The sequence below is a fragment of the Diplotaxodon limnothrissa genome, linkage group LG19 (assembly GCF_057381915.1).
Source record: "Diplotaxodon limnothrissa isolate DT_005_m linkage group LG19, D_limnothrissa_male_GT1.1, whole genome shotgun sequence".
Classification (NCBI taxonomy): domain Eukaryota; kingdom Metazoa; phylum Chordata; class Actinopteri; order Cichliformes; family Cichlidae; genus Diplotaxodon; species Diplotaxodon limnothrissa.
In genome coordinates, this window is record NC_140614.1 from 31613084 (window position 1) to 31639832 (window position 26749).

Below are 26749 nucleotides of genomic sequence, written 5' to 3' on the forward strand. Positions count from 1 at the left end.
GCTCTCTTCCTGCGGATGGTTTTTTAAAGTCACGCCAACAGGGAATTCAGTGACAATTAAACATGCTTCCGATGGATTTGTCTGGCTGGTTTTCTCTCCCCCTCCCTTTCCCCACTGACTGACTCCCCCGAGACACAAACCTTGGCTGCTCTTCTAGCGGAGGCACCTGTCCACTCTCCCTCATCCCACTGCACTAGTGGGTGAGTTTTCACCTCCCTTACTCTTTCTGTTTCTGTCAGTTTATCATTTGCTGTTTGCTTGAAATATAAAATAAAATAAAAGATAGACAAATAACATAGAAATGACAATATCTGGAGGGAAGCAGTGTTGTTTTTGTTTTCACTCATTTTTATTTTGCTTCTCTCTTAAGTGCAGATAAAAGCAGGAAGGGTAGGTTTTTTCATCCCTCACGGTTGGGCGGTGGTATAAATGCTTTGCCAGATAAGAGCTCCGAAATCGAAGATAAATTAAATCCAGTTAAAACGTCCACTTTTAAATTCTCTGCCAAACTCCATGAAATTTATATACTCTGCTTTTATTCATCCCATTATTCTCTTCTATTGGAGAGTGGGGGATTTATAGATGCATACATACCCAGTCGCGACCTGAAGCCGGAGTCGTAGCCCGTATGGATCCCAACCCAGTAACAGAATCTGCTGGACTGTGCACAGCCAGATAAAGCCTCAATGCCAGAATGACAGAGTAATCGCATTACTATCTGATGAAAAATTTATGCCAATATATCACCTTGGAGAATAAGAGACTACAAAAATATGTAGCCGTTGCTATAAATGAATGACTGGTGTCAGGTCAGGCTAAAAATGAGCGTAAAACCTGAATATGCAGAGTACGGCTAAGCCTGAGGTTCTAATGCACTCCTCTGTGTACTCAGCACATTATCAGAATAAGAATAATTCTTCTCCTTTACATAGTGGCTGTCATCACCGCACGGCAGCTATTGTCACTGTGCGTGATTAAAGTCATGTGCTGGTGTTCACAGATCCCTCTCATATAACTGATTTTTGTCACAGTCGAAATTATGAAACATGCTGGCTGTGACCAAGAAAACGAGCGTTTGCTTGAGCTCTTGTCTTGGGGCTGTGTCACCAAGACTAAATGGAAAGAGAGACACGTGGTCTGTGCCGACTGTAAGCTCAATGAAGCCGTCGGCTCAGGAAATGGTGGCAACCGCTCATGTGGCTCTGGTTGCAACTTACTTTCATTACTGCAGAAAGGTCACATTGTGTCTCAATGGAAAATTGCCTAATTATAACTTTATAGCCCCAACAAAGTGCATTGCTGACCCCCCAAAGAAACATAAGTTTAAATCCTTCACTAGATTTAAACAAAAAAATAAAACAACTTAAGATTTCACGTCTCTGTTCTGTGTGGGTACACCTGTGAAAGCAAAGCCACTAAAGCCACATTTGGCACTTCAATATTGGAAACCGGATAGGAGGCATAAGGAAAATGGTCTTGGAAGATCAGCAGTCCGATTACAGGAGGCCTGCCTGAACCTTGTGTTGAGTAGCTGTACTTTCCCTTGACTGTGTAAAGGAGGAAGTGATCAATAGACTAATCAAATGTCAGATGCAACAGGTTTTTCCTCTGATCAATGGAAACAGATCAGAGCTTAGAGCAAGAGAGAAGACAAGATAGTATTGAGAGATTAGACTGACATCATTCAGTGGCAGTTGCTGTCCACCACGACTTCCTTTCTCTCGCACACTCACACTACTGTACATGCCTCCACATGCAAGAATGGGCAGGTATATTTTACATAGTGCTTTTTCTAGTCTTACTGGCTGCTCAGAGCTCAAGAAAATCGACCATTTCTGTAAAGTTAATATATATTTTTATCTGCACATCCACAGCATTGACCAAAGACAATAGCTTTTTGTTCCATTGTCCTAATTTTGGAATACTGTGTGTTAAAGGAATCATCTGGTTTTGCAAGGAAGCAGTGCGACAGCTGTGAAGATTTGCTGAACAAAGGAGTGTGTCTGTACTGATTAGGGCTGCCACAAACGATTATTTTGATAGTCGACTAGTCACCGATTATTTATGCGATTAGTCGACTAATCAGATCATCATCCACTGGACGTAAAACTACAGCTTATTGCACCAGCAGCATCTGCTCTTATATAACTATCATTAGCTTACAGCTTTAAGCTTTTAAGGTGCTAACTAAAAATAAAGACAAGATGATAGTTTATTCAATTTTAATGAAATTTGCAGATTGTTTCGGTAAAGTTTAATAAACTCCTTGCTATCTAAAATATAACAGGACACCGGAGTATATTCTCCAGCATCTCACACTTCTGATAATCAGCTGTCTGCTTGACGTTTATTCAGCTGTGTAAAAACTATAACTTTAATCTCAGCCAAACCGATTTACTCAGGAACAAATAAAATACAAAAAAAAAAAAAAAAGCCAAACAACAACATTTTTAATTTATCTAAGTGACTCATATATATTTAACCTGAGTCGCGAAAGACGGCGGTGGGTTTGAAAACAATTTGCCGGGAGTCCGGTGTTCTCACGGCGCTAGTGACCTAGCCCCCGGCTAGCTATCGAGCTAGTGGGTAACAGACGTCTCCGAAAACGTCGGAGCGCTTTTGAAAATATGTGGTGTCCTGATAAACTGAGCCGATATTTGAGGTTTACACAGCTACATTCTCGCCTGAAAATATGTTAAACGTTTATTTTGTGACCCAGAAAGAATAATAAGAGTAATACTAGAAAGCGAAAATTTCTGAAGAAATTTTAAGTGTGCCTATGCCGCCGCTAATCAGTATAGTTTGCCATTCAAACGGCTACAGAGAGCAAAACTCAGCAGAGCAGCCATTCTCCACCATGAACTATGGTAAAACCAAACACCGCTCGCGCCTCACAGATGACAGCTTACGGTTTTGTGTAAAGATGAGGTGACTTCGTACAGCCCCAATTTGTAGACGCTGTGCGCAGAGGTTCATAAGCAGACCCGACAATGTTTGCATGAACACACTTTGAAGCATTACGTTATGGACCACTTTTCACACATAGTTGCTGTACCCACACAGCCGGCTGTAGCTTTTCATCTCATAGCCCGACACATACACAAAAAAAAAAAAAAAAAGCAGAGAGAGCACAGACTTTACACCTGAGAGGCGTGATTGCAGATGCCGCTGAGGTGGGTCCACCTCCCCTGCAGCGGCACTGCAGACCACGCCCTGCCACACACATCAAACACGTAAAATAAATATTTATGCACTTTTCATTCACTTTTTGTTTTTTGTTATTTTTACACAGTGTTCTGAATGATTAACAATGGTCTACAGCCAATCTTGTGTATTATTATACAAACTTTGGTTGTAAGATTCAGATAACTATTTAATAAAAGCTAAATATTTTATATGAGAGTAAGAAAGAAAAGTATATCTTTGTCTCATACTCTCATCAGACAATACATGAACCTCTCAATAAACAAAATATATGCTCGGCTTAAATGACAAACCGCTATTTTACACAGTGGAACACTTATTTTTAAACAAAACCAATGCAGTTCGCCACTGACAGTGCTTACCTTTGCACATCACAGTAAACACTGAACCAAGATGGCGCCCACGCGAACGAGAAATCTGAACTACGGTGTCCTGCAGAGGACAAATGGTCAAAATTGCTAAAATTTACAACATATATGCAGCTCAACAGCGACACCTTGTGACTTATTCCAGTCACTACCTTACATATACATAACGTCTTACCTGACATTCAGTTCACCGGACACTCATACTGAATCACCAGCCCATATAAATGAAAAATAAGTCCAGCAGCCAACCAAGAGTCATCACGAAAGACTAGGGGTGACATGACAGCGTGAGCGGGCCTGGGTGTCAGCCAGCCCAGCCTGGGTGTCAGCCAGCCCGACCTGGGTGGCAGCCAAGCCGCACTAGCCAGCTAGCCGGCTAGCTGCCATGCGGCGGTGAAACGAGAGCGTGAGCCGGCCTGGGTATCAGTCAGCCCGGCCTAGGTGTCAGCCAACCCGCCCTAGCCAGCTAGCTGCCATGCGGCGCTAGCAGTAACATCGTGAGAGATATGAGACTTCTTGATAAAATATGGGACTTCTTGATAAAACGAGCAGATATTTGAAGTTTACACCCCTACATTCTCGCCTGAAAATAGGGGAGGCTGTCATAAAGTTCAAAATCAGTAACTTAGCGCGCACAGCTGTATAGAAACTCCGTCGTGCTAGCTAGCACGCAGTACAGTTATTGTAACTGTCAGCACAACGAAAATAAACTACACCTAAACTCGGTTTATATCTGACCCAAATAGAGTGCAGTTAATAACGTCTTACCTGAAATTCAGTTCACCAGCCGCCTGCTTCTCCTGCATTGGGTTTCCCTTATCCACGATTGAGCTCCGCGTTAGCCACCACCGGTCGATCGGTGTTTCTTTCCCCGCATACGAGGGGAAGAGACATATACCGGTGGCTAACGCGGAGCTAGCTAGCCACCGGTATATGAACAACTCAGTTATTTTTTCCACATCGACCAGCATCATCGGCCCATATAAACGAAAAATAAGTCCAGCTAAGACAAAGACTGTTTGCGGAGCGATCGGGGGTGAAAGGAGTTAGAGACGCCTCACTGAAAGCCAAGCCTGGGTGCTTTTGAGCGAAGCGGCGCTAGCTAGCCGAGCTAGCTAGCCGGCCGGCCAAACTAGCTAGCCGGCTAGCAGCAACATCGTGAGAAATCTGTTGCCAATATGGGATGTTTTGACAAAACGAGCAGATATTTGACGTTTACACACCTACATTCTCACCTGAAAATATCTTAAAAGTTTACTTTGTGACCTAGAAACACAAATAAGAGGAATATATTAAACCAAGTGGCAGCCGCCATTGTTTGACTGGTAGAGGCGTGCTTTGAATTGTGGGATATGCAGTTTTCCACCAAGCATACACCCTTGCCGTTATGCTTCGTGCAACCTTAAGAATTCCAATGGTTCCTGAAAGCACCGACGCTGTGCGCGCCGTTCGTATTGTTGTCATTATGGTAATCCAAATACGGGGACATACCACTAGAGTGAGCCAACACACCACAAATTAAGTGAGTGAGCAAACACACCACAAAGTAAGTAAAGTTTCACTTTCGTTCGTTCCCATTCATTTGAATGGGCAAAAACTTGCATTAAAATATTCATATTTAAAAAACTATAGAAGTAATAAACACCAAAAGTCATAGCACACCATTCCTGATCCAGCCGCACAAAATGATATAACATATATGAAGCTTGTGTCAAAACTGTGGGATGAGTTACGCGCGGAAATTTCAGGCTGAAAAAGGAAAATAAGAATAAGAATAATAAATCCGAGCAATAGTAATAAGTGTGCCTTTTGGCATAGGCACACTTAATTAAAACTAACTAGCTACCGCCATTGTTGGAAACTAAGCTGGGCCGCGCTATGAATTCTGGGACACAGCTGCTTCTTCTTCTTCGGGGTTTAACGGCAGCTGGCATCCTTGTACATGCTGTGCTGCCATCTTCTGTTTCAGTCCGTTATTACACTCTTAAATCCTGCTATTATTCCTGCGTCTTTTGCGATCTTACAAAGCTTCAAACGACACGTCGACTATTAAATCAGTCGTCGACGATTTTGATAGTCGACGTAATCGTGACTAGTCGACAAATCGTGGCAGCCCTAGTACTGATATGCAATACATTTTCATGCAGAGAACAAGCTCTAACAGTCAGTTATAGTAAAACGCACAACATACAAATGGAAAAAAAAATGTTTAGTGAAGTAAAGTACTAAACGTCATTTCTTCAAAGTTGTGTGCACCAGTAAGATGAATCCAGTCTGCTTCTAAGATCTATAATTGAAATAAGTAAGTAACAGGAGGCCTCCACTGTGGCAAACATCACTTGAAATGTTTTTTCAACAGTTTAATTTAGACTCTGAAGTGAGGTTTAAGTGCCGTTTAGTCTTTTCAATTAGCAGTACGAGCAAGGATGTCAGCTCACGAGGGATACTGTAGCTAACCTGTAAATGGAGTATGTGACAAGGGTGTCACTATGGCAGCCTCTGGGGTCAGCAGATGAGGACGGGGGGCAATGCGTGACAATTTTTCCGCTACCCCTGCTCATCACCACTCGTGATTAAAAATGCTGCGATGCACTTAGAAGCATGCAAAGCTGGCAACGAGGGCCCTTTGAAATAGTGCTGACGGCAGTTTAGCGGGCGGCTTCCTTGAAAGGCAAGGTTCACCATGCCTTGCCATGTGGCCTTCTGATTTTCCCAGCTAAAATAGGGACCGCCTAAGCCCCCCTTGGCATTGCCAACCATCCCAGACATCCTGACACTTTCCCCAGGGAGAGACACCCAGAACAGGTGAGGGACTCAAAATAAGGACCCCTACCGCATAAAGTGAGTGAAGACAGGCCCTTTTGTAGGAGTGTGCTCGGAAGGGGATTATTATTGTTTTTGGAGAGAAAGAAGAGCTGTAGGTCAGCTGGCCCCAGCCCCCACCTCGAGGCCTGTGCTAATCCGTGCACAAATGCCAGCCGCCTTGGCCAAAAGCCCCCTCCCTGAGCACCCTCCTTTGAAGAGATGATACCCGAGCTCACCCGCTGCTACCCTTGCCGCACTGTGTAGTGGGCCATAAAACAGCAAGATGACTGTGGATGAGGTGGCACTCAACTCGCTTTGCACATTTATAACGCACCTACTGTTTACTCTGGAGGGAGCACAACAGACTGGCCAGAGTCGGAGCGCTTAAAGCGTCACCAAAGGGGCATATGAACCTCACAAAGGCCCCTATAAAAGTCCTGGCTATAGTACCTGACAGCATGAGTGAATGAATCTGTCTGGCTGCTCTTAATCACTCTCTCTTCCTCTCTGCCTGTGTCTGGCCCTGTTGGACAGTAAAATGAGACAGGTTAGGGCGGAGCTTTAATTCCTGTCAGCATCTGTTAATTATGGCCAGGACTGTTCTAATTAAAAGAGGCACCCATCTACCTCCGTAGTTGGCTTTATGCTGGCTGACACAGCCACACGACTCAACCGGCAGAGAGGAACACGGAGAGCAGAAGCGTTGCCACCTGGCAGCAGCCAAGCTCATCTGGAGAGCCGGAAGAAACTGTAGAAAGTGGTGATAGCACATTTGACAGGACATGCATCCAAGAATAACGGTATTTTAGCTAATGCAGAAAGTTTTTAAGCAGTAGCCCACAACACTGCCAGAATTGATTGCTTGATACAATGCACATAAAAAATAAATTGTCACCAAGTATCCACGCTTGTGCATGAAATACAGGTAGTTGATGTCAGATGATTCCCTGGTACTCACTGGGAAGGATAGGCTCTGCTGGGAGTTGGGGGTAATTAGGTTAGTAGGTTGTCAGTGTCAGGAAATTGAAAGACAGTCCTAATCAGATTTGTGTTTCTAGGGAATCAAATAATTTATATAAGTAGAAAAAAATCTTTGTTTCATAGTTACATGTTAATACAACTTACTGGACTCCCCATTCACACAGAGAGCGAGTAGGGCTTTGTGTCTGTTGTATATAAAAATCAGCTATTTTGCATAAATCTGCTGCTGAATTCCTCTTTGTTAAATGAAGGCCACCACTTCTATCTTACATCATCTGATTTTCCCTTTCCCCATCCGTTCACCGGGCGACCTCCAATCGCCACGCATGGGACACATCCAAACTCATCCTCTCCAAGAGCACTTGCTGATGGGCAAATTGTATTAGGCTCATTTGCAGTGGCCACACAATGCCCAGGTTTGACACCGTCCTCCCTGTTATAAAGTGATGAAATCATCAAGGAAGTGCTCCAGCTGCGGGTGTTGTTCACTCAAAGGACACGGGAGGCTGACAAATTAACTCCTCCTCCACCGCAAGAATTTCATTGAGCCTTTTTCCTCATCCAACATTTAGTATTAAATTTGTTTGCACGTCTGTGTAAGGGGGTGGTGGTGTTACATTATGCATACAAGGTAAATTGAACAGATTCTCCTTCTCAGCTGGATTAAGATAGCCGGTATGTTTAGACTGTCCGGTGGCAGTGACACAATTCCAAATAAGGGCATGCAGGATATAAATGTTTGCATACAATTTCATTAAATGGCCAAATACCTGCCGAGTGGCATCAAATGAATAGAACGGCGCAGATGAAATATGTTTACAATGTTGAAAATTAATAGAATAGAAAAGACATCTTAATAGAAACATTCTTATCAAATAATGAGATAATAAATAACTTATGTTATGATGAGGCCAGCTTGACATTTACAGTATCAGTGTGGAACCTGGCCCCCTAGGTGTGGCTGCGGATGATAAGGCCTCGGTGCTACTCCTGTGAAAGAGGGGTGAAATAAGGGTCTTTTATTGGAAAGCAATACCTAGTTATCTATCTGCAGTATGACAGTGGATGCTTTGTACACTGTATGTGTGACTATGTCTTTGCTTGTTGGCTGGTTAAGTTTCTGTTTGTGGATATTGAAAAAGGTCACACCTGAGCACACACACACACACACACACACAAGCAAAGAGGCAAGTGGCTGGCAGCTAATTAGTATTCAGTCTGCCTCACCCCAAAAGCTAAATAATTAGAGGGCCAGTCTGTGAGATCATTGACCCTGCGTTAAATATTCATATGTTTAGACCTGCTCTGGGCTCAGCTGTGTCACAGTAGACCAGCCAGGCATGGACCACATATGGGAAGCCTGCCGCGACTCTGACACATCCCCACACACACACACAGACACACACACACACACACACACACTGAAAGTATGCTCATACACACGGACACATTTTTATACCTCTACGTAGTCCTTTTATATTCCTTACATACAAGCTAAAGGCCAGCACTGTAGCTCACATTTACTTTAATATATTATAATATAGAATATGTGAGGGTGTAATTTTGAACCATAATCCTATATTTTTGTCTTTACAACTTCATCACAATTTACACGGCGGTCTTATCTTTTCTTTCTTAGGGGTTCGTCTGGACCGTGTGCGAGGGGGCAGACAGAAGTACAAGAGGAGGTTGGACACAGAAAACAATCCGTACCTGGGCCTGACGCTCCCTCCTCCCACCAAAAAGCCTCGTGAGTACCCCCCACCCCCCGTCAATAGCCCATTGTCTCTTTCTTCCGCTGCCTCTCCTCTACCAGGCGAGCAAGCAAGTAAAACTGAGATAAAATTCTAGGACAGACTCGCGTTCCTCCATCATGTTGCATGTTTGGACAGTTGAGAGTTCGTTTGTCGTAAATATAGGCCACGTATTGTTCTGCTCGGAGCCGAGTTACGATAAGTCTCTGAACAGATGACTGATATTAAAGAGTGAGAGATCTCGAGGACACTCCTGTCTCACATGTTTTTTGCACACTGTAAATTTCCTTTGCACAATGTCGCGTTTCCTTCACACACACAGGCAAAAAAAAGGGAAGGTGGGACCACCATGCTACTGTTTCGTCATGTTGTCATGCATATCAGTGTTGCACATCTGTGTGCCTCTCTAAGCATTACGGTGAAATAACCTTTGACCTCTCCTTTTTTTTGACACCCCCACCCTCCTTCCTCTTCAATCCAGTCACAAAGATAGTGTCTCACCTGTTGGTGGCAGAGCCAGAGAAGATCTATGCCATGCCTGACCCCACCATGCCGGAGAGTGACATCAAGGCTCTGACCACGCTCTGTGACCTGGCTGACCGCGAGCTGGTGGTCATAATCGGCTGGGCTAAACACATCCCAGGTACAATACATATAAAATATTCTCTTATTGTCTTATTTCAAGGCATGCTCCTTTTCAATACTGTTTTATTTTTCCTCTTTCATCTCTCTTTGCCCCCAGTTTTAAACTTGCTCTGTGAAAATAAACATGCACTCACACGTAGATAATTAATGACAGCAGCTCATACAGCCTCCGGGTGCGTGGAGGATTGAGGGGTGTGCAAAATGGACATCGCTGTGCGAGAAACAAATCAATAGAGTGCATTTTAAATCCCTCCATTCAATGGAGAAGGGGGGACACAGACCCGGTGCCATTGTATGTTGTAATCACCGGGGAGATTAAGAGCAAAGTTGGGGACCTGCCCAGTCAAACAAGACATCATATCACACACAGGCACACATATGCACACATGAATGCACACAAGTGCAAGCACACACACATATTGAATTATTGATGGGCATAATCATGTTTCTTCCTTGCCCCATAGACATTCTGATAGAGGAGGTGTTAGGTTATAAGAGGCTGTTGAACTGAGGATAGGCCACCTCACATCAGCAGAGATTTTGCTTCCTTCGAGAGTTTTTCCTCTGATTTTGACAGAGTACATGTTGTTTAGCTGTTCTTTTTTGGCAACTAAAGCAGATTCCCGCTTGATCTTTCGCTCGACCCCCATAACTCTGTAGCACTGCAGTGCTGTAGAGACAAAGCGGTAACAAACTAAATCAATGTGTCCCTCGGTGCCAACGCCATAACCTCTTCTTCTCATCAGCATAACTTGGACAGGCATGCATCTGTCAGCATGCAGGAAATGCACGACATCATTACAACACTGACACATATGCACACTCTACGCATGGCACACACATGACTCTTAGTGACCTCGGGGTGGTGCATTGTGTACCGATAGGTATTAGAGTACTTCTCAGAAGAAGGGGTATTAATCAGGTACAGATCTGATAGTAAGGAGATTAGAGATGGATACGGTCCCAGCCCCTGGCCTCAGCCCCAGTCCCTTACGCGACTAAACCATTTGGATCACTCCCCACAGGCCATGCATGGTCAGCAGACTGAGAGTTTAACCAAGGAGCTTACTCAGGACTGGATCACAGCTGACCCGATAACACACTCTCATCATTGTGACCCAAAAATTACACCAGTGGCGCAGACATGCACAAAATTGACAGCATTCCCAGGCTGACTGTAGAGTACAGACAGGAAGAATCGTCACTAGTGCAAACTTGCATTTAGAGAGAATAAAGAGAGCATTAGTTTGTATTGTTCAGAGTCAGAAATGTTTCTTCTTCATAGATGGTCCTTTTAGCCAATTATTTAAAAAACACTAATATACAAGTATTAAAGGTTTTATCTCGCATCCCTGAAATGCTTCATCATTTTAATATGTGTACATGCTTACTCGGATTTTGTGTGTCGTGGTGTTGAAACGTTGCTAATCAGATTATACTAACACGTATTGTACAGTGGATAGATTCATAACGTTAATGGGATTTGCCCCATAGATTGCAGCTGACGACTCGTCATTCCAAATGTGGCGATAATGATCCTTTAACCCAAAACCTGAAGCACTAAGCCCGACTGTGTGCTCCACTGTGAGCCGGCGCGTGGAACTATAGCTGCACTAACTGATTTGCCCTAAATAATCTGCACTGGCTGCACGTTGACAAGACGGAAGCAGATTTTTCTCATCTGCTTCTGAAGAAGACTCGACACTGGTTTCGTTTGTGGCCACGTTTTAATGCTTTTGTTCGTAAAACCACACTCATTCTTGTTAAATAACAATTTAAGAGGGCAAAAAAGGAGTTCCACTTCAACTAAGTGCTCGGTCCGTGTCTGCATTAGGGCAGTGGGTGTCCTCTGGCCATGAAATGGCTGCATAATTGAGTTGTACATGGCTGAACCTGATCAGAGACGGTTCACTGGTTGAGCGAGACTCCATGCGCTAACACTGCATGCACTAGCGGTACCTCAGGGCAGCCTACCACGCTCCGCTCCTACTATATTTCTCTTCTCCAGCTACGACAGGGAAGAGAAGGAGGGGAAAAAACCTGCTGATTGTATCCTGATAGATTTTTGTGGCCTTGGGCAATGGAATTAAAGAGATTAACTGTTCATTATGAAGTAGACCACATTGATTAGGCCACTGACAGATGGGCCAGCAACTGAAGTCTGAGTGTAACAATTTAAATGTCATGAAAATTGGCAGTTACCTTCTCCCGATTGATTTTTAATTTCTCCTATTTTCAGCTAACATTTGGAACGAGTTTCAAAAGTGGCGTAATGTTGAGAAGAGTAGCCCTATTGGGTTTTAATGGGAGGACAATTGGAGGATAACAAAGCTGTATCATTAGTGGAGCCGATATCTGCCTTACAGGCTCCGATGTCGACTTTGTTATTTTGGCCGTGAAAGGTCGGCTTACATACGTGAAGTTCTTTTCAGGTGTTACAGAATTCTGCAATTTTAGGCGAAATAAGAACACGTTCAGTTGTTCAGATCAGCGTGGTGTCACATATCAGTCCTTTTTAACAGGTTTGCCATTGCAAAACTGCAGCCTTGCCCTCATCTGAAGAGCATCTTTAATTAACTGATAATCACCGCTGAGCTTTTAGTGTCACTGCTCCAAATGGCAGCACAAAGTAACACGGCTGTTGCCTTAGGGGCACGGGGTCATTAGGAATAGTGTTAGGGCAACGCTGACAGATGGTTTGTTGCTCCTAAGGTGCTAACAACCTTCGACACACATAGCAATCCTCTGGCCACCCCTTCTGGTCCCTTCCATCAATTTAGAGCTGCATTTTCCTCTGTCCAAGACGTTTAGTGAGCAACTAAGTGCCCTGACCACTTCAGTACACTAGAACCTGCTTACCAACTTGACACTGCTGCCTTCCTCAGCAGCAGTGAGTTTCAAGTGTAACCCCCCATAACCCTGTGCTTTCCCCACATGCCTTCACACCCGCAGTGGGAATGTCATGTGTTCATATGTAAAGAGTGCCGTGCCTGTTGTTTATACAAAAGGTGCTCGTTGGTTGGTGCTTGCCAGCTCACCTCCCAGCTTCCCAGCTCCGAGTGTTTTCAGCTGGGAGTTCTCTCAGGGCTAAAGGGCCAAGCAAACACTGACACTGTCCTACTTTGCACCATACAAAGAAAACACGTTTCAGTCAGGACCAATATAGTCAAAGGATTTAAGGTGGATGTGGGTTGCAAAGCGGATTGCAGATGCATGACAATTGTATAGGTAGACTAAAGGAACTTAAATAGTGTGCGCAGTGTGACGGTGCCAATTGGATGCATAAATGGGTATCATCTGAACAATAAAGTGATGTTGGCTGACACTGAGTGAGGATTGTTTATTTCTCAGGTCTGTTTACATTTGTAACGTTAAGAAGTTCATTTGTCACACAGCTTTAATTATAATGAATTATTATAAAATATACACGCAAAGGATTTTCTCGTATTAGATTCAGGCCAGAGGAACCTAATGAATCAGACTAGTTTGCATTGTTCTTTTCATCGCTGGTGTTTTGGGAATATTCATCGTCTGTGCTTTATTGGATTTCAGTTCATCAGCTTCTGCGTCTGACACACAACTGCCTGGCGCGTTATTTGTTAGCACCGAGGCACTGATGTCGAAAAAAGATTGTGCCTCTTGTACGTTGTCTTGTTTTTGTCAGCTCAACCCTCCACTATAGTCGCCTGGCCTCCTTCACCCCCCCCCCCCCCCTCCTCCTCCCGGGCTCCTGTTTTCTCTTTGCCATTAAATTGTAAAATCTACTTACTGTGTTGCCAGCCTGATCCCACTCGAGCTGCGTAATCTCCTTGTAATAGAGTGTGAATACTGCCTGGCAATAAATCAGCACCTCATCAGTGCACTTTATTAAATATAGACACCAACAGACAGCTCTTAGTATATTCAATTTACCCTCTGACGTAGGCTTCAACACAGGAGATAAAGACAGATTGAGCAATCAGGTGGATGCTGAGGCCTGAACCCAGTCAGAGAGTGGAAGGAAGGCAGAACCCCCCAATCTCATGCAGGGAGATTGAGATGGGGGACAGGAAGCCAACAGTGTGCAGGACCAGGAAGCCAAGCTTGTTTAGTTATTGTGACAGATGTATAGCTAGGTACATCCGGCGCTGTTATATACATATTTTTAATGACAAAAATAGATCAAATTTAAATACTTTCTTAAACTTTAACATGTGTGCATAATCTTTTTGTGTGAAATCTTTTTTGCCGATGTGCCTTTAAGTGATGATCAGCAGAGAGACATACCTCATTAAGCAGTGTTACTTGATGGCAGTGGAGATAAATTATGTGTAATTATAGCAATGATTAAAGCCTGATTCGTCCTGGTCTTTGGGGCTAAGAGATATGTAAAGTCAGTAGTGGCCAGTGGGACCCTGGGGAGAGCTAAAGACTTTGCTGCCCGGGTCAGGAGGTTATAGGGTGCAGATTAAAACAAGGGGATTACTGTATTTAACGTTTTTCAACCTCATAACATTCACAGGCTGCTGGTCAAATCACCCCATTCTCCAGCTACTTACAATGGGATAATGGGCTGGTTATCACGTCAAAAGAAGGCTGATAGGCGCTTCCTGAAAACGCAATTAATTTTCAGTCATCAACCTCTTTTTCATCTAGTCAGCTTGTATTGACTAGACTTTACTCAATAATTTTTTTTTTAAAAAGCAGCATTTTGTGTCATCAAATCAATGTCCAGAGAAAGCTCGCAGCAAACTGAGCTGTCTGTGTTGTACATGTGGCTGGATTTCAGGTCAAATTATTTACGTCAAGCACAGCAATTTATTACCAAGCTGCTATTGATTGGATCCTCCTGACGCCGTCATATAAATGCAAAAAAGGGTCATAGTCGGCATGCGAGTTATATGCACAAAGGTCCATGAAGACGAGTTTGCGCCATCTGTAAAATTGCTCAAAATGGACATTTCTTCCTATATTGCTTGTATGTCTTGTGTGTCACACTTGGAAGTGACAAGAATCCATGCAAAACAGAGGTGCACGCACATTTTCCCCAGTCCTTTCCCCCTTTTAAACTGTTATCTGAAATAAAACAAAACAACAACAAAAAGCTTTGATATAGAATAAGCTTATGGCAGTGTGATCATTCAGCCCAGTTTGAGGTTAGAAAAAAGAAAGATGTGCTCAACCTCTGGGGTCCTGTTAGGGGCAGTTTTACTCTAACTGGAGCCCGGAGAGCACTTGACTTGGCTGAGGTGAGATTGCCGCTGGGCAGAAGTCTTCAGGGCCTGCTTGTCCTTCTGATATCTGGCCATGATAGATCAGCCCCTGTCCAGCCAGAATTACTCTCTTTCCTCTTTCTATCTCCTTTTTTGCCTTTCCCTTATGCTCTGGTCCCCCTTTGCTCTCTCTCTTCCTTATCTCCCTCCTCCCTGGCCCATATCTTCTCCTCTCTTTTATCCCCCATTTCTCTAGCTCTCTCCCTCCCTCTCTCCCGCCTGCCATCTTTTTTCTTTTTCTCTCCCTCGCTCTGTCTGCTCTGTTGTCTGATTGAGGTTGAGTTACGAGGGGGCTGCAGCTGGAGGGGGCCACCGTGCCTCGTAATTACATCTCTTTTTATTACCCACGCTAATGGCCCTCGGGGAGAGGGAAACAATAATAAATTAATAGAATATGAACTCCAGCTCAACAGAAATCTCCAGCATTTCATTTTGGACAGTCCTGTGCTCTGGCAGATGAAACAGTGCTCTGATTAATCTCTGCAAGGGGTTTAAAGCAGCCGTCTGTAGGTTTGGGCTGCCCCCTCCTGCTCACAGCCGAGGGCTTTTGGGGAGATAAAGGAGGAGATGATGGTTTTGGCTTCTGTTGTTGGACTTTAGTGGTCTGATTTTTGCCCTTTGAGCTATTAATGATGATGCAGTTGACGATTAGGTGGGCCATTATGCGGTGCTGTTTCTTTATCACTCGTATTTATTTGTGCTCCTTTGTCTCGATTGAGTTTTTCATTCACAAGCAGTGTAAAAAAAAAAAAGTCGCAGCAGAGAATTTTGAAAGTGAACATTTTCTTTGAGATATAAATGCTCCCTATTTGAGCGGGGTGCTTAAGTCAAAGTGAACAAAGAGAAACTCAAGAGCTGCATTGTTATTATCTCCTCGGCCGCAAAGACTTTCAGACAGAAAGCTGCCGGTGCACTCAGCAGTGGAGTGGAAAAGGCCCTTCAAGCGCACCGACAGGCCTCTGTGATTTGGTCAATATTGTGTCATGTTTGGTCAAACCCCGCCAAGGCAGTGGGCTGGAAATGAAGATGTAAATATTGATATTTCATTAGAGGAAATCACCCACTCCGACGGCACTTAACTGGGCCACCTTCAGAGTGCGGCGGCCGGAGCGGCGTGTGACCTGCGGAGTCGGGAAGTCACTTCATTACTCGATTAAATTGAGTGGAAAAAGGCGAGGCAACGACATGAGATCCCATTTGGAGCGATAATTTAGGCCTTGAAGAGAGAAAATGGAGCAAGGGAAAAACACTACCTCTCCATCTCACAACACTGGATTAAATTCAAGGACTTTTAGCGTCAAAGGTAATTGTAGGCTGCTGGAGCCGCATGTGTGCATATGGCTGAGAGGTGTCTGTTGTATCAGAACAACTCCAAAGCCACTTCAGCGAGCCCTGAACAAGGCCTTCACACGAGCTGTCATATTGGGAACAGCGCTTTAGTTCCGCTTCACTCCTCCTTGGCATTAAAAGGCTACACAAAGCCTTTTCCTGTGATTGTGATGCCAACCTGATGCGGCAATCAAGACCACGTCCACGCTTGCATGACAATTTTGCTCCGGCCAGTCCACATTCTGTCCGACATAATGGCCACGTATGCAGACAAGGAAATAACACAACAAAGAGTTTTAAGATGCTGTCTGGATATGTGTGTAATGGCACAGGCCTTTTTAAAATATGGCTTATTGCCTTCACTGATAATAGTAAAGTGTTGTGAGTGCTTCTGGCAGTTTGAATTGTTGGGTCTAATTTGGACTCTTCAGAGACAACCTCTGACCAGTCCAGCAGGGCACTGGTACCTTTCAGTTAGCACTCTATTTTACTGACTATTGATTCCCCTTCAAAATGTGAAGGCCCTCACATTCTGATCACAATCTGTTAATTAATGTATCCTCCAGCTCTTCCCCTGCAGTGGTCATCACCACGATAAGGGAAATTGAACACTCGGGTACTTCTCTCCCCAGCTCTTCTTTTCCGCCCGTCTCCCTCGCTCGCTCTCATCGTCCTGTTTCTTTTTCGCATTCTCTGACGCTTCCTCATTATGTCTCTTATTCTTCTTAAGCTGCATGCGTGCGTGTGTGCGTGCGTGTCTATGCGTTTATGTTGTCCTGGCAGAAAGAGATAAACATCAGGTTGGTGGCTGCACCCTAGTAAGATCATTTATATTTAAGAGAAAATGTGGAATGCGGGTGCAGTGAGCGCTCTGGTCAATACTGTAATCTATCGCCCTTAAATCACACAACGGCTACGCAAGTGTGGCAACAGCAAACTTGTAAAAGCAATCTTATTAATCGGGGGTGGAGCCGAAGAGCCTAATATGCTGTCAGAATGAGGCGCCTGCAGGAACGCTGTGCAGGAGGAGGGGAGGTGGGAGATTGGGGGGAATGAATATGGGGAGTGTTGGGGGATGTCATGCGGTTTATTGACAGCTAAAGGGAGCTACGAAGGGGAAAAGGGACGAGACGATTCCTCTCTGGCTCTCTTTTTTTTTGCTCTTATTAATTTGTTTGAATTTCTCACAGCTCATCTTTCAGGGATCTCACACTTTGTTTGATTTAATGTTCTATTCTGAGCATATGTCGTGGCGTTGGGGTAGAAAGAGACGGAGGTGTATTGTCCTCGTGCCGATTTCAGCTTTATTCTACTGCTGTCGAAGAGTTTGGCCCTGGGTTTAAGCAGGCCTTTGGGCATGACTTGCACCATGTGACCCCGGCTTCGTTTGTGTCTCTTGATGTGCGTCGTTTTACGTTTATGCATTCATGTGCATACATGTAGATGCCTTTATCTGAATATGCATGCATGTCTGTTTTCTTGCACTTCCGTGGATGTGTGTGTGTGCATTCCCTCATCACCTCCTCTTGTTACACAGTGCGTGTCATGTCCTCAACCCCTCCAATGAGGATGTGTCTTGGTGCTAATCCCCCCTCACACCAATACAAGAGTGACAGGATACAAGGGGTAACCACATGGCTTTGTGTATCCCGGACCTTTGCACCGATTTACTGTCCTCACTTACACTAAAGCCCACTCAAGTGCTCTGACACCAGCTTCAAAGAGGACCTTGCACTGTGCATTTGAAATTAAAGACCACTCGCTAACATGTGCATGTACATGTGTATTTGTTTTACTGATCGCATCTCCGACATCCTACGGTTTTAGCTTTCTTTCCCTCTAATAAAGAAGATTTTTTCTAAATCGTGGAAGAGATAAAATTACGTACATCACATAATTGCTCTTTTTTTGTCCTTTTCTTTAACATTTGACTAGAAATATAAGCTTGCAGATTGTGCTCAGGTTCTCTCGCTCAACTTCCCCTTCTCTTCCTGCCCAGGCTTTTCTACTCTCTCTCTGGGAGACCAGATGAGTCTGCTGCAGAGCGCCTGGATGGAGATCCTCATCCTCAGCATCGTGTTCCGCTCGTTGCCGTACGAAGACGAGCTGGTGTACGCCGAGGACTACATCATGGATGAGGAGCACTCGCGGCTGACGGGCCTGCTCGACCTCTACGTGTCCATCCTGCAGCTGGTCCGCAAATACAAGAAGCTCAAAGTGGAGAAGGAGGAGTTTGTAACCCTCAAAGCCATTGCTCTTGCCAACTCAGGTGGGTTATCTTCAGCACAGTGACGCATCATATATGACACGGAGTGCGCTTGAGTTTTTATTGAAATACATTTTATTTTATACTAATGTAGACTAAAAGAGAATCCTCAAAAGAGTTAAATTACAATATAAATAAAATTGGAGTTTTTAATAATTTGATTTAAAAATTTTGGGGAAACCAAATATATAATTTTTTAAAACTAATTTTTTTTTTTATCCAACATTTCCTCTATTTTTGTTTAAAAAAATCACCTTTCTTTAGTTTAATCACTTATTTAAAAACGATTGTAAAATAAAAGCCATGTCTGTAATTAAAATATTTTGTTGCATTTTGTTTAAAAAGTGTAAGTATGCAAATTTGACATACAACAACTAATGAACCATACAGTAATAAGAAGCAATGAAATTTTAAGCTTTTAATTCACCTGAATTAAAACAAATGAATACACGCACACTATCCTAAAAAGGACACAATCTCTGGGCTTAAACAAAAGTGAAGGTTTAAAAATATTCTTGAAAAAAATCCTCATGGGCATTACTCACTCAGGACATTTTACTTTTTCCCGACTGGACCTCTGAGGAATGCACACTAGTCAGTGTAATATGGGTTTTGTCTAACACAGTTTCAGAAATGACATTTCTTAGTTTTTCATGAGTTTTTCAGTGTAACCTTTAGTTTGGAGCGTGAGATGGAGAGATGGAGAGAAGATAAGGCCAGTGTACGAGAAAGAGGGACGGAGGGAGTTTTTTTTTTTTTTAATTGAACACCTTCAATGTTGTGGTATTTCTCCAGCGCTCCCTCTCCCTCCTCTTTCTCCATCTCCATAACAGTAGCTGCAGGGCACGGCAGCCACGGGAGATAAATTTAGCATTTCATTAGGAGCGCAGGGGGCTGTCAATAAAATGTGTTAAGTCAAATGGAATGAGTATCAGGGCGTGATGGGGCTCGTTTGTTCCAGTGCGAAGACGGCACGCCGCTATTGACAGGCGCCTTTTTGAGGAGTCCTCCTCTGATCAATCCACGCCTGGGTCACCGGGCCAGTTTTTCCCTTGTTTTGTCCGGGACTGAAAAACGAAAATGCTGATGCTTGGACTTTGCTTTCAGATAACAGAGCGTTGGTAGGGAGGTGAGGTGAGAGGAGGAAGGAGAGATGGGAGGAGGGGGAGGCGGAGGGTGTCCAGAACGTTAGAACAAGGTCTCTGGGAGATCACTCTCCCGGGAGCCCCTCTGTCTGACAGCTGTGAAAATTCATAGCAATTGATTTTGTAATTAGCAGTTTATCAATCGGATCGACGTGGGCTCACTGATGGATTGCGAGGAAATTGTTTCTTCAAAGTTATTGTTTTCTTTTTTACATTTTAGTCAGCCCCCTCCTCCAGTGTTTGTAAGCTGCTCGCTTTCTCTCGTGCCCCATTTTCTTTCCCATTTGTCGAGATGTCTCCATCCCTGTTTTTATTTTCTCTTCTTCTCCCTCTTTCGACAAAACCTTCCTTTAAAGCGCAGCGCCAGTCAGGTCGGTTGTTAGAGTGTGCGCATGCCTTTGCTGCTGAGAAACTAGAAAGGAAAAAGAAAAGAAAAAAAAATTGGTTTGATTTGTAAAAATGCAGCCTGTGTGAAAAGAACAAGAGATAATTATGTCACACCACATCCTCATCAGAGTCTTTTGTTCTTCCATCCCCTCCCTCCTTCACCCCCCCTCCTTTTCCCACATTCACTTTACAAAACGACCTACTTCATTTTACCACTGTGGATTTGAAAACCGTCAGGGTGAGAAATGTCTCAAGGTCTTGGGAATACAGTTGTTCCAGTCAATGAATTTGGGGCGAAGCCTGAAATCTGTTTTGCCTTTTATTGTCCCGTGTGGTAAAATATGCGCCGCCAAGGTGAGTCGAGTCAGGCAGCCAATGACATGCTGCCTCCTGAGTGCCAGATGCCAGTTAACCAGTGAAAGAAAGGGCGACCCCTAGACTGTCCCTGAGAGAGGTGGGAGCAGAAAAAGGCGAAAGTGAGAGGGGAGTACGGTAACACCATGTACAAGAGGATCGCTTGAAAAACAGTGGCACTGTAGCGAAACGTTATAGGAGCGAAGAACACCGGAGGGAAGCCAGACTGAAACTGCAGACAGCTCTAAAAAGAAATGCCAGGAGGTGAGGTGGGAGAGATTTGGACTATCTGAAGCTGAGAGAGAAAGTGAGAGAGTCATATTTTAGCTGTTTGCAGGAGAATGTAGTGAAGTGGACACTTTTCGATAATACAGCGCAAACTCGTGGAGAAATGTCCACATTCATCGCTTTCGCATCCGTTTTGCAGGAGACAGTATCAAAAGGAAGTGTTGCATTCATCTCACGTTTGTTTATGGTGTCCAATTCTCTAATGGAGCTCCCTTTTTTTCCTTTGTTTTTTTTGGAAAACACTCTGTCCTTTGGAACAGTCAGGTGTTTAATGTGTACTCACTCAGCAAAGATTGGATGCTATTCATGCTATTGTTACTGGAGGATAACATTGATTTTCAGTCCCACTGGTCAAGGGCCATATCAATACCCTACCCAATCCACCAAAGAATAAATATATAAATAAAACAAAGCAGATGTTGTTGTTGTGTGTGTGTGTTTTCTTTTTTTATGATCTATTCTTTATCTTGTCAGGGTGTGAGTTATACTGATAATGTGTTCCTAACCTTGCTGCAACTGACCGAGCAGTTAAGATCACTCATGAGATTTTATTTTGTTTTAGAAGACTCTATTTCCCATGACTGCTGTTACATTACCACCGTCTAGAAGAGCAAACTGTATTTCTTACAATTTCCCTTTTCCCTCTTCGTCTCAAATGTAAAAAATCCATCATATTCATGCTCTTTTTTTTTCTTTCTCTCCTTTTTTTTGTCAGACTCCATGCACATAGAGGACATGGAGGCAGTCCAGAAGCTTCAGGACGCGCTCCACGAGGCCCTGCAGGACTATGAGAGCAGCCAGCATCAGGAGGATCCACGACGGGCTGGCAAACTGCTCATGACCCTGCCCCTGCTGAGGCAGACAGCCACAAAGGCTGTGCAGCACTTTTACAGCATCAAAGTGCAGGGCAAGGTGCCCATGCACAAACTCTTCCTGGAGATGCTGGAAGCCAAGGTCTGATCGGAGGGTGGCTGATTGGCTGCGGCAACAGAAAGTGACTTGAACCAAGGCTGAGGGTTCTCAGGAGAGAGGGAGACACCCCTGCTGAATCTGCTAGGCAGGATGGAGACTGACCTCTCTCACTCCTCCTCTTCCTGGAACCCCGGGACACAAAAAGAAAAAAAAAGGGAAAAAAAGAGCAAATGCAAAACTTGGTTATTAGTATAAATATAAAATGATGCAGATTAATTTAAAATATATAAGAAATACTATGTACAGTAATAATTTTTTTTGTTAATTAACTGTCAGTTGTCATGCTGTATATGAAGAAGGACCCTTCTGCCGCTCAGCATCTGGCAACTACTTCAGCAAGTAGTTGCCAGATCTTGATAACAAGACTTTTTTTTTTTCAGAAAATTTAAAGTTCCAAAAAAATAAAAAAAAAAACGTTCTGAAGAGGTGTCAACCATCATAAACACACCTACTTGTCTAACAGCTGATTTTCTTTTTTGTGGTCTGGAATATAATATTTGTAAATATTTATTATTTGAAAGACTGAGTGTACAGTTCAAAGTCTGGTGAACTTGGTGGCCATTTTCTCTTGTTCTTCTTCTAATGGGGGGAAAAAGAATGAAAGTGGTTACTTATATGTGAACTCTTATCAGTTTAAATGTCCTTGGATATACCTCTCCAGAGCATTATGCCGTGTGATCGTCGTGGATCTATGCTCAGACTGGAAGACTCGCTGGTCCCATGTTTAACCAAACTAGCGTAGGCAGGTACAATAGTCAGTTGTTCCTATTCTGTAGTAACTCAGCAATAAAGCGAGCCATTGGGGAGCCAAGCTTCAGATCCTATCTTTTGTGCGCTTTTCAGTGCTGCTGTTACTAAAAGACCATATTTGCGTAGCCCCGTCTCAGCGGTGGAACACGCCGCTGTACCTCGGTTAACCACCGTTTCTCCTTCTCCAAAGCGGTTTGTGTTGCTGCTGCTCGTGCAAGCCAATGAACCCCAGACTGAACCTCAGATTTGGTCATTGTTTGAGCCTTTGAAAATTGCCTCTTTACATGCAAATGGATGACCTGATTCAGGCTAGGCGAAAGTTAATCAGCGGGTTTTGGTGTGGCAGTATCAAAGGATTTATGCCGAGTGGCAGAGGTCCAGGAGATTCCGTGTTCAAACAATCAGAGGCCCATATGTCAACCACTCTATTTTGGTCTCCTTTAAGCCTGTGGCAGAGTCATCCCACACACTGGGAGCAAGGTGCCCAGCATCTGCTCTCACCATTTTAGACGCCTCCTGTCTTTTAATAGCTGCGCCTGCATTTATAGGACTTCGACGAAACAGAGGTAAATGGCAGGTGCAGAGATGCGGTTGTGGCGTTTCACACTGGGTTTATTTTTAAGCCAGCAGGAGGTTGTTGTGTGCGCAGTGTCGCACCACGATAGACACGTGGAGCACTTCTTCTTGACCTCGCGTTGACACCACGGCCAGCAGCACCCCTCCCGCCGGACGAGAGGCAGGTAGACGTCAGTGAGAAAGAGCTCGGGGTGCTCAAGTATGTACCTGTGAATAGCTATGCAAGAAATAGAGGGTCAGTATGCTACAACGGGTAGCAGCAGCCCATCATTGTGTCAGTGCAAGGTGTGGACTCTGGTGGGAGAGAGATCCCCCACCCCCACTGTGTTTAGCTGTAGGTCCATTGTGCTGGGTGTGAGTAACACTGTAGTCCAGTCCACTGGAGTCATGCCACTGGTCTTCGTGTGAGAGGGAACGTGTTGAAGGGGGAATGCTTAGACTGCTGAAGGATTTTATGTGATGTGATAAATTGTGGCGCTGTCACAACAATATGATACCGCGATCAAAGGAATCCCTGACATCGCAGGAGGGTAGAGTTGCCGCCACGCTTGTGATATCAGTGTTTAACACTGATCCAGCCGCCGCCATGACGGTTTTTTTTAAGTAGCAGTCTGATTGGCCGTGCATCCAAGGTTGACCGCCCACTCCCTCTCCAAATTTTCCCGCCCAATTCCAAAACCTGAGTTAGCCGCCATCGAGTAAACGAGCTCCGCTGTAAAGGGTGACATTACCAACTTGACTTGTTTTAACTGTTGTGCAATACAACAGGGACCAATTCTGACTGAAACCATGCTAAAAGCATGCTTTTACTTAGGTTTTGGAGAATTTGTAAGCGATCAAGTGACATATTCTAAATCCGTCTAATCAGTAACATGTATCCTGTATATCAGAACTGTATTTGATTTGCTCCACTGATGACTTTTGTGCTTGTTTCAGTGAAAGCGCGGCATTAATGAAAGCATCTGCAGAAAATCTCGACAAATAGAAATTTGTAGTGGCCTAAGATGATCAGCCATAAGAAACTCGATTAGATTTTTTTTCTTCACCTTGCAATATGACACTATGTTAAGGAAAAGACAACATGTCTTACATTAGAAGCTGTGTCTAAGTGTGTAAATATATCAGCGTCAATACAGTAGGTTGCCGAAATACCACTTAAAAAAAAAGAAGTATGCAGCGCCCTGCTGACTACTACCTCATTATCATTTTGTCAATATTTCTCTGATTCAGCACTTTCTGGTCTTTATCATCCTCACGTCTGTGACACACCTGAGCCATCCATGTTTTTATCAAAGACTTCTTCTCTCCCGCAGTGCTCCTGCCAAAACATTTGTAGTTGTACATCTCCTCCTCCCCGTCATTCTTCATAGATCTCTTTGTAAAGGTAAAGCATGCGTTCACATCGACCATACGACTTGGCCGTCAGTGGGCATGACCCCCACGCTTTGGTTACTAAGCAAGTGTGTGTTTATATGAACATCAGTTTGTCAGAATTGGTCCCTCGATGATGAAACTGCAGACAGGAGCAGGTGACTGATTTGCTGCTTCTGCGCTGTGAGTATTTATGATGTGAAATATATCATTTGGCGATGGTGTACATTGATATCTCTGATCGTTGAAATCACCAATATCTGTGTAACTTTTATGTTTTGATTTTCAAAAAGGTAAAGGATCAATGAATTAAATACTCACCGACCTCTGTGATTATTTTGTGTTCTGGCTTTAAAAGTCTGTCGAGTAAAACTTTGAAGGAAATTTCACATGGATGGTAATGTTTAAGGGTGACAGTTTTTTACAGGGGTTTTTTGTGTGTGTGTTCGCAGCACTGACGCTGTTGTGTATCTACTTAATTCAGTGTAGCAACTTCACCTAACCTTGTCCTCTGCTTGGTGTAAATACCCCCTTTCCACACACACACACATTGAGAGCGAGTTCGGCGATGGGACAAAACAAAGAGCACACAGGAGCTCCCAGAAGACCAGAGATTGGTGGCAGTAAGTGAGGCAAGCCAGTGAGAGATTCACGCAGGCCACCCAACCATCCAGTAATCAACCGCAGCCTCTGCAGGGCCAGGAACTGTTGAAAATGGATCCGTCACAGGAAACAGGCAGACAGACATGTTAACGCTGATGGAGGCGGCGGTGGAGAGTAGGAGGGGAGGGGGGGAGTGAGGGGCTGGAGCGCCATTATTTCAGGAAGCTGATATTACAGGGAGTTAAAGTATTCCCTTCACTATATAATTATAAGAGCCAATTTCCCTTTTTGAAATAACGTCTTGCTAGCCAATTAATCGTGATAATCCTCTATGTGGAAACAATGGCATCACAAGACAAGAAACAAGATGAATTGAGGATGAAAGGGAAAGAAAAAAGGAGATCTGGAGGCCAAACACAATGTAGAGCGCTGCTGCCAGCTGCTGTCATTTTTATTTTTTATTTATTTATTTTTTAAAGTAATGCGCTCCTCATTTCTCATGCAAATCATCCAGTGGGACCGGCTATTGCCATCGATACGTTTCGCACAGATACAGTAGCGAGGCAATCATTTACCTCCACTGACAGGTCAAAACACCTTTCATTAGAGTTACGAGGCATCTCATCAAGATGCGGCCCCGCTCGCAGCTGTACGACTGCTGCGTATTGCTTAAGTGTGTTTCATTATTCCCAAAGCAACGTTGATGATGGTGAGGGAAAGGATTACACGTCAGGGTGAGTGATTGGGTTTGAACAGAGCTGCTGCATACACTTTGTATCAACCCAGGGCTCAAATTACACTTAGGTTGAAAACGGAGCACGTAAATGCCCAGGAGAGCTGGTGGCACAGAAATGAAGAGTGGGCCACCATCTTCCTGGCCCCCTCTCCGTTTCACTCTCGCACGCTCACACTTTTCATCTCTTTCTTTTGTCAAATTTTCTTTTTGACCCCCCCTCCACTCCTTCCTTCTCCTCCCCACCCGTGCTCCTTGTTTTTGCCCAACAATTCTTTATGGCCGTTCTTATTGTTCCACTGATTCTGTTATGTGTATTTATTGCTCCATTTGTGAAATTGGAGGCACCGGCCGACAAGCCTATTACTATTCAATAACAGGAGCTGGGCATTTTCACTAGCGTTGGGCTATCAATGGTGCCAGACAGAAAACGTTACGTCACATCACTTTGAGAAGGCAGACAGTTTGCTATATTGTTGTTGTGTATTATATCGGAGGAGAAATTTCAGCCATCTCTGCAGGGAGGACTGTGAAAGTCAACAACAGGTTTGATCTTCAACGAAAAGAACAATGTGATTTGCTCGACAGTGGATCTGTTTCCTAATAGATCCTAACGCTGTGCTGTATGTGTCCCACTAACAGTATCTGAGCCATGCATCCCCACACCTCTGACCCCACACAATACTCTCTTTGGCTGATCAATAGGCTGTCAAAGTGCCTAGCAGGCACACAGGCCCGACCATCTGAGATTTCGCCCTCTCATTGTCCATCTTCACTGTTTTAAGTGCATTTATCAGGTTACACTCCTGAGCTCCTCGCCACTTAATGCATGGCTGAGCTGCTGTCCTAAAAACCCAATGGCCATCAGCAGACCTTTGTCCCAGTTTGTCAAATGACTCTGGTTACATTTTTTTTCATCAGAGCCATTACGCAACGATGTAGTGAAAGGTGAACGTTTAAAATCCC

General features: G+C 44.1%; 1 protein-coding gene across 3 annotated transcripts in view; it reads left to right on the plus strand.

Moving 5' to 3' along the window:
• Positions 1 to 21738, plus strand: part of esrrb (estrogen-related receptor beta) — a 41077-nt gene extending 19339 nt beyond the window's left edge. For 2 of the 3 annotated variants that reach the window (XM_085343590.1, XM_085343591.1), the window contains exons 5-8: positions 8998 to 9108; positions 9594 to 9755; positions 18338 to 18607; positions 21494 to 21738. In XM_085343590.1, the coding sequence (XP_085199716.1) occupies positions 8998 to 9108; positions 9594 to 9755; positions 18338 to 18607; positions 21494 to 21738 (788 nt within the window). Of the gene's footprint in view, positions 1 to 8997; positions 9187 to 9593; positions 9756 to 18337; positions 18608 to 21493 lie in introns of all 3 variants that reach the window. The other variant, XM_085343589.1, reaches the window with a different exon arrangement.
• Positions 21739 to 26749: the final 5011 nt, after the last annotated feature.